The 8,622-nt window shown below is 32.6% G+C and overlaps 1 protein-coding gene across 1 annotated transcript; it reads left to right on the plus strand.

Moving 5' to 3' along the window:
- The first annotated feature begins 1,616 nt into the window (after positions 1-1,616).
- On the plus strand, positions 1,617-8,383 carry LOC119607772 (transmembrane and coiled-coil domains protein 2). Its single transcript, XM_037961876.1, is given in 12 exon segments — positions 1,617-1,706; positions 1,709-1,756; positions 1,823-1,887; positions 3,333-3,502; positions 3,638-3,765; positions 3,838-3,975; positions 3,978-4,038; positions 4,138-4,258; positions 4,324-4,428; positions 7,077-7,190; positions 7,260-7,435; positions 7,505-8,383. Coding segments are annotated over 12 exon segments (1,341 nt in total). The 5' UTR covers positions 1,617-1,618; the 3' UTR covers positions 7,632-8,383.
- Positions 8,384-8,622: the final 239 nt, after the last annotated feature.

Genomic DNA, 8,622 nt, shown 5'->3' on the forward strand with positions numbered 1-8,622 from the left:
TATATAGTATATGCTATAATCTTGTCTATATTTCAGACTGTTGACTCAGTCATAGTTATATATAATATCATATTTAGTTTTTTTACATAATTTTATTATCTACACTATCTACTTCTTTAATTTCAGTAAAATTATTTTAATATTATGCACGTTTTATTTATACCTATTCATAGTAAATAATTTTTGTTATTGTTTATTTTTATATGTTGTTTATCTTAATTTATCTCAATTTCATATTCTTTTATCACACACAGCTTCATAAAATATAAACAAAAGTTAAAAAACAAAAAAACATAAAGTAATAATTTCAAAAACAAAGAATACAAATGCAATAAAAAAGGACATACAACTTTTGCTACACCATCATTATTCTGTTGTTGTAAATTATTTTAAAACTCAAAATAAATAACGAACTAAATTGTTGCCAAAATAAGTTGCATATTTTGCTCACGCACACATTTATAACATTTTATATATTTATGAAATATATAAAGAAAAATCTGTAAAAAAAACGACAAAAATATATAAAGAAAAATCTCAGCTCTCTTTTTTTTTTCTATTTACTTCACATTTCAATAAAACACGCTCTTCTACTATAAACACCCCACAACTTTTACTCTTAAATTGTAATTTTCACCATTCAATAACTAAAAAAAACAAAACTACATGTATTTGCGAAGCCTAAAAGTCTGCTATAGAAAGTACACCAGAAATTTAAATAATTAATTAATTAATTTGTATGTGATAATTTTTATTTGCTTGTGTCATACATTTAAATGTGCTTCTTCTTCTATTTCTACTTCTGCCACCAAAAAATAGCTTAAATAGTTTATGAAAATAAAGAACTTTTTTACAAAAAATAATAAAATTAAAGAAAATCAATATAAAGACTAATTAACGGATTTACCCCTAAAAACTGCAAACACAACACTGACTTTAAATCGAAATTTAAAAAAAATCTAAAAACACAAAAAATCCATACGCATGAATACAACAACAGTGTCCAGAGAGCGTGATCATCATACTCATCATCATCATCGCGGTGATAGCGCCGAATCAACGTCTTCGGCCGCTGGCGTTACATTCTCATCGAGCACAACCGCAACAGCTGGTGCTACGGCTGCAAGTATAGCAGGCCTAACACCGCCAACGGCAACAAGTGCTACCAGTAGTAGTGGTACTATGACGGGTAGTGTGGGCAGTGGTGGTGGTGTGGGTGTAGTGGGCGTGTCAGCCTTTCGTGGCTTTCGCAGTCAATCGCCCTCGAATCGTCGCAGTCGGGAACGTAATCGTACACACGCTCGCACACACGGCTCGGATCAGGGTGGCCTGTTGGCCTATCATGGCGGCATGGGTGTTAGTGGTATGCCTCTGGGAGGTGTTGGTGGTGATTTAACTAATATGGATATAGGTTTAAGTAGTGCTGGTGGTTCTGGTGGTATTACAGAAGATTCCCGTTTATCAGGTAATTTTGTTAGAAAACTGATAAACAAAATTTCTATTTTAAATTAATTTTTTAAGAAAATCTAAAGTTTTTCTTCATTTTTTGTTTATTTTACAGGCAATGAAGATCTTTGTTATCAATCATTTGTCTCCGATGATTTAGATGGCAATCCTCATGGTTCATTGGGCGATACGAGTAAAAAAACATCATCGCCGTCATGAACGCACTTTAAGTTTACAAGCTTTAGATCGTTTAAATACAAAATTCAATGTACAAAAGAGTCCATACGTAAAGAACAAACTGCCAGAGATGGTTAGTAAGAATTTTGTTATTTCGGAAATGTTGTCATTTTACAATAATTCTATCTTATGTTTTCAGATAATGTTAATGAATATCTAAAATTAGCCGCCAGTGCAGATAAACAGCAATTGCAACGAATAAAGGTAATATTAAGTTCTAGTTCAATTCTAGTTCAATTCTAGTTCAGTTCTGGTTCAGTTGTAGTTCAGTTCTAGTTCAGTTCTAGTTTAGTTCTAGTTCAGTTCTAGTTCTAGTTCAGTTCTAGTTCAGTTCTAGTTCAGTTCTAGTTCAGTTCTAGTTCAGTTCTAGTTCAGTTCTAGTTCAGTTCTAGTTCAGTTCTAGTTCAATTCTAGTTCAATTCTAGTTCAATTCTAGTTCAGTTCTAGTTCAGTTCTAGTTCAGTTCTAGTTCAGTTCTAGTTCAGTTCTAGTTCAGTTCTAGTTCTAGTTCTAGTTCAGTTCTAGTTCAGTTCTAGTTCAGTTCTAGTTCAGTTCTAGTTCAGTTCTAGTTCAGTTCTAGTTCAGTTCTAGTTCAGTTTCTAGTCAGTTCTAGTTCAGGTTCTAGTTCAGTTCTAGTTCAGTTCTAGTTTCAGTTCTAGTTCCAAGTTCGAGTTCAGTTCTAGTTCAAGTTCTAGTTCTAGTTTCAGTTTCAGTTCTAGTTCTAGTTCAGTTCTAGTTCAGTTCTATTTCAGTTCTAGTTCAGTTCAGTTCTATTCAGTTCTAGTTCAGTTCTAGTTCTAGTTCGTTTTAGTTCAGTTCTAGTTTAGTTCTAGTTCAGTTCTAGTTCAGTTCTAGTTCAGTTCTAGTTCAGTTCTAGTTCAGTTCTAGTTCAGTTCTAGTTCAGTTCTAGTTCAGTTCTAGTTCAGTTCTAGTTCAGTTCCTGTTCAGTTCTAGTTCAGTTCTAGTTCAGTTCTAGTTCAGTTCTAGTTCAGTTCTAGTTCAGTCTAGTTCAGTTTCTAGTTCAGTTCTAGTTTCAGTTCTAGTTCAGTTCTAGTTCAGTTCTAGTTCAGTTCTAGTTCAGTTCCTAGTTCAGTTCTAGTTCAGTTCTAGTTCAGTTCTAGTCAGTTCTAGTTCAGTTCTAGTTCAGTTCTAGTTCAGTTCTAGTTCAGTTCTAGTTCAGTTCTAGTTCAGTTTCTAGGTTCAGGTTCTAAGTTCAGTTCTAGTACAGTTCTAGTTCAATTCTAGTTCTAGTTCAGTTCTAGTTCAGTTCTAGTTCAGTTTCTACGGTCTTAAACGTTTCTAGTTCAGTTCTAGTTCAGTTCTAGTTCAGTTCTAGTTCAGTTCTAGTTCAGTTCTAGTTCAGTTCTAGTTCAGTTCTAGTTCAGTTCTAGTTCAGTTCTAGTTCAGTTCTAGTTCAGTTCTAGTTCAGTTCTAGTTCAGTTCTAGTTCAGTTCTGCTTTTCAGTTCTATTCAGTTCTAGTTCAGTTCTAGTTCAGTTCTGGGAGTTTCAGTCTAGTTTCAGTTCTCGTTCAGTTCTAGTTCAGTTCTAGTTCAGTCGAGTCTAGTTCATTCTAGTTCAGTCTAGTTTATAGTCTTAACTGTTATTAAAACTAGGGTAATGTTAATCCAATTTTAAACTTTTTTTACAGGCTGTTTTCGAAAAGAAAAATCAAAAAAGCGCACACACTATTTCCCAATTACAAAAGAAACTTGACAGTTACACGAAACGTGTCAAAGATTTACAAAATCAACAATTTCATAACAAATCACAGCACCGACAACCTCGTGAAGTTTTAAGAGATGTGGGTCAGGGTTTAAGGTAATTTATATATTCAAACATTTTAGCTTTTTAAATCAAATAGCCTAAGATTTATCATTAGAATATGTTTTTCATTAAATAATGCTTCATGTTTCTTAAATACAAATAAAATACTGATATTACTTTTTATGACAGAAATGTTGGTGGTAATATACGTGACGGCATTACTGGATTCTCAGGGTCTGTTATGTCGAAACCTAGAGAATTTGCACATTTGATTAAGAACAAATTTGGCAGTGCTGATAATATCAATCAAATGTCAGGTGGGTGTTCTGTTCTTCTTTAGTTAACTCTGTTGTATAAAGTTTTTTACTAATTTCGTATTCTAATTTCAGAATCTGAATTGAATAGTTTAAATATGCCTGTGAATCAACATGATATGTTGGGCAGTACTACGCCTAACAATGCTATACCCACCGCTTCAACGGGTTCGGGTGGTGGTGGTGGGATTAATACCGGTGGTGCTGGTAGTGGTAAATTAATAGTGAAAATGGCAGCGAATGTAGTAGCGTCACAAGTGAGAGTATACCAGCCGGGTAAGTTAATAGAATAAAACAAAAAATATATAAAAAACTGAATGATATACATATTTTTAATTATTTACCTTTCTTATTTATTTTTGTTCTATTTCTCAGCTCTGGAAAAAGTCAATCGGGTGCCAGCCAGTATCATATTGTTTTAAAGTCCCTACTAACCGAATTGGCCGAACGAAAAGCAGAAAATGAAAAATTAGCTGAGCGTGTGGAACGTTTAGAGGTAGATTTATTTATTTTTATTAGACCAAAGTTTGGTGTGTTTATAACTTTTGATTTGTATTGCAGAATGCTCAAAAGGAGGTGAACAATTTGACGGCGACACTAGAAAGTGAACGTTATCGTGCTGAAAGTCTAGAGGAACAAATTAATGATTTAACGGAATTACATCAGGTGAGTGGCGTTTGTGTTTCAATAACTTTTAAAAATTATACTTTTGTTCAAGTCGAAGACTCTAGTCCAACTAGAGCCAAGACTATAGTGCAACTTTTGTTAATAGTATAGTCCAAATAAAGTCAAGTTTATAGTCCAAATATAACCAATAAGATAGTCAAGTTACTGTCAACAAATAGTTCAACTATAGTCAAGAAAATAGTCCTACTATAGTCTAACTATAGTCAAGACTAAATATAACATCATATAGTCACGACCAGCAATAGTCAAGGTTATAGTTCAGTTCTAGATCAGTTCTAGTTCAGTTCTAGTTCAGTTCTAGTTCAGTTCTAGTTCAGTTCTAGTTCAGTTCTAGTTCAGTTCTAGTTCAGTTCTAGTTCAGTTCTAGTTCAGTTCTAGTTCAGTTCTAGTTCAGTTCTAGTTCAGTTCTAGTTCAGTTCTAGTTCAGTTCTAGTTCAGTTCTAGTCAGTTCTAGTTCGTTCTAGTTCAGTCAGTCCGTTCTAGTTCAGTTCTAGTTCAGTTCTAGTCAGTTCTAGTTCAGTTCTAGTTCAGTTCTCGTTTCAGTTCTAGTTCAGTTCTAGTTCAGTTCTAGTTCAGTTCTAGTTCAGTTCGAGTTCAGTTCTAGTTCAGTTCTAGTTCAGTTCTAGTCAGTTCTAGTAGTTCTAGTTCAGTTCTAGTTCAGTTCTAGTTCAGTTCTAGTCAGTTCTAGTCAGTTCTAGTTCAGTTCTAGTTCTAGTTCAGTTCTAGTAGTTCTAGTCAGTTCTAGTTCAGTTCTTAGTTCAGTTCTAGTTCATTCAGTTCTAGTTCGTCTAGTTCAGTTCTAGTTCAGTTCTAGTTCAGTTCTAGTTCAGTTCTAGTTCAGTTCTAGTTTCAGTTCTAGTTCAGTTCTAGTTCAGTTCTAGTTCAGTCTAGTTTCAGTTCTAGTTCAGTTCTAGTCAGTTCTAGTTCAGTTCTAGTTCAGTTCTAGTTCAGTTCAGTTCTAGTTCAGTTCTAGTTCAGTTCTAGTTCAGTTCTAGTTCAGTTCTAGTTCAGTTCTAGTTCAGTTCTAGTTCAGTTCTAGTTCAGTTCTAGTTCAGTTCTAGTTCAGTTCTAGTTCAGTTCTAGTTCAGTTCTAGTTCAGTTCTAGTTCAGTTCTAGTTCAGTTCTAGTTCAATTCTAGGTCAGTTCTAGTTCAGTTCTAGTTCAGTTCTAGTTCAGTTCTAGTTCAGTTCTAGTTCAGTTCTAGTTCAGTTCTAGTTCAGTTCTAGTTCAGTTCTAGTTCAGTTCTAGTTCAGTTCTAGTTCAGTTCTAGTTCAGTTCTAGTTCAGTTCTATTTCAGTTCTAGTTCAGTTCTAGTTCAGTTCTAGTTCAGTTCTAGTTCAGTTCTAGTTCAGTTCTAGTTCAGTTCTAGTTCAGTTCTAGTTCAGATCTAGTTCAGTTCTAGTTCAGTTCTAGTTCAGTTCTAGTTCAGATCTAGTTCAGTTCTAGTTCAGTTCTAGTTCAGTTCTAGTTCAGTTCTAGTTCAGTTCTAGTTCAGTTCCAGTTCAGTTCTAGTTCAGTTCTAGTTCAGTTCTAGTTCAGTTCTAGTTCAGTTCTAGTTCAGTTCTAGTTCAGTTCTAGTTCAGTTCTAGTTCAGTTCTAGTTCAGTTCTAGTTCAGTTCTAGTTCAGTTCTAGTTCAGTTCAGTTCTAGTTCAGTTCTAGTTCAGTTCTAGTTCAGTTCTAGTTCAGTTCTAGTTCAGTTCTAGTTCAGTTCTAGTTCAGTTCTAGTTCAGTTCTAGTTCAGTTCTAGTTCAGTTCTAGTTCAGTTCTAGTTCAGTTCTAGTTCAGTTCTAGTTCAGTTCTAGTTCAGTTCTAGTTCAATTCTAGGTCAGTTCTAGTTCAGTTCTAGTTCAGTTCTAGTTCAGTTCTAGTTCAGTTCTAGTTCAGTTCTAGTTCAGTTCTAGTTCAGTTCTAGTTCAGTTCTAGTTCAGTTCTAGTTCAGTTCTAGTTCAGTTCTAGTTCAGTTCTAGTTCAGTTCTAGTTCAGTTCTAGTTCAGTTCTAGTTCAGTTCTAGTTCAGTTCTAGTTCAGTTCTAGTTCAGTTCTAGTTCAGATCTAGTTCAGTTCTAGTTCAGTTCTAGTTCAGTTCTAGTTCAGATCTAGTTCAGTTCTAGTTCAGTTCTAGTTCAGTTCTAGTTCAGTTCTAGTTCAGTTCTAGTTCAGTTCCAGTTCAGTTCTAGTTCAGTTCTAGTTCAGTTCTAGTTCAGTTCTAGTTCAGTTCTAGTTCAGTTCTAGTTCAGTTCTAGTTCAGTTCTAGTTCAGTTCTAGTTCAGTTCTAGTTCAGTTCTAGTTCAGTTCTAGTTCAGTTCTAGTTCAGTTCTAGTTCAGTTCTAGTTCAGTTCTAGTTCAGTTCTAGTTCAGTTCTCGTTCAGTTCTAGTTCAGTTCTAGTTCAGTTCTAGTTCAGTTCTAGTTCAGTTCTAGTTCAGTTCTAGTTCAGTTCTAGTTCAGTTCTAGTTCAGTTCTAGTTCAGTTCTAGTTCAGTTCTAGTTCAGTTCTAGTTCAGTTCTAGGTCTAGTTCAGTTCTAGTTCAGTTCTAGTCAGTTCTAGTTCAGTTCTAGTTTAGTTCTAGTCAAAATATAATGATTTTCGAAAACTTGTTTTATAATTTGCAAAATTCTCTTCTTTACAGAATGAAATCGAAAATCTAAAACAAGCTATAGCCGATATGGAAGAAAAGGTGCAATATCAAAGCGATGAACGTCTGCAAGATGTCAATGAAGTTTTAGAAAATTGTCAAACTAGAGTAAGTTGAAAAATAACTTTAAAATACACTTTTCTAATAGAAAAAAATTAAACTAAAAACTATCTCTAGATTTCAAAAATGGAACATTTATCTCAACAACAATATGTAACGGTCGAGGGTATAGACAATTCAAATGCCCGAGCTTTGGTGGTAAAACTAATAAATGTGGTTTTAACCATATTACAAGTAGTGCTATTACTAGTGGCCACAGCGGCCGGTATTATAATGCCATTTTTAAAAACAAGGTAAGTAGCATTTTCTATTTATATTTGAAAATTCATTTTAAAACTTATTTCTGAAAAAACACATTGCAGAGTCCGCGTTTTAACCACTTTCTTATCGATATTTCTTATAATTTGTGTGATACGCCAATGGCCTGATGTTCAGGATATTGGCGCTGGTTTATTGCGTCATTTAAAACAGTCGTTGGTTGTTAAATAGATATTTTTTTATATAAACGTGCTTGTCTGTATATAAAAAAGAAAAAATATAAACTCTTTATTTTGTTTTTGTATTAAAATCAAAGAGCTTAAGATAATGATGTAAAAATTTAAACAAAAATATTAAGCACAGTCCGTTAATATATTTAATATTTAATAAATAAGTTAGTGAAAGTAAAAAAATATTAAATTAAAATAAAAACAAATTCCTAAAAATCATATATTACATACATACAAAAAACCAAGCATCACTTATATATATTATATATTAATTAAATACATAAACACCACCATTTAGACTACAACAGAACCACATCGACCACCTTCATTCAAAGTTTTTATAATTTCCTTTTATTTTGGAAAATTTAAAATGAAAATTCTAAAATCCCATCATATTTATACATACTTTAGTTTTAGTGTAATATAATAATAATAATAAAACATAAAGAAAATGTAGCTATGATTAGTAAAAAAGAATGAAAAAACCCAACCACAATTATTAGCGTTTATGTTTAGAATTCATTTTTTTATATAAAATATATAATAATAAAAGAAATTCAAAAAAAATTTAAAATATGTAATAGTTTTATTAAAATTATTAAGATTGTTTAACAATAGTTAAGTTTTAATTTTAAATTTTATAATGTTTTTTTAATTTTTGTCAAGGATTATGACTTTGTAATAGAATTTTCACGAACATTCCTTTTATAAAAAGTAGGAAATAAAGAGCGAATGTTGCCCTAAAGAGCTGTATAATTGAAAGATAATGAATAGCGAATGTTTCTCTAGAGCACTACAATTTAAATAATGTCTTTACCACAAGAGAATTTAAACTAAAACCATCTATTTATTTCTTCGCGAATGTTCTTGGAACTCTAAGGAAGAGAACAAATCGCAAATGTTCCTAAAGAGCTTAATAATATTGTATTTGTATATAATCCTAAATACTAGATTTTACATTCTAAAAGTCTTTTTCACGATTCACGATCGTT

This window comes from Lucilia sericata, unplaced genomic scaffold, assembly GCF_015586225.1.
Source record: "Lucilia sericata isolate MDLA Ls3-8-SP2 unplaced genomic scaffold, ASM1558622v1 Contig000746F_arrow, whole genome shotgun sequence".
Lineage (NCBI taxonomy): Eukaryota > Metazoa > Arthropoda > Insecta > Diptera > Calliphoridae > Lucilia > Lucilia sericata.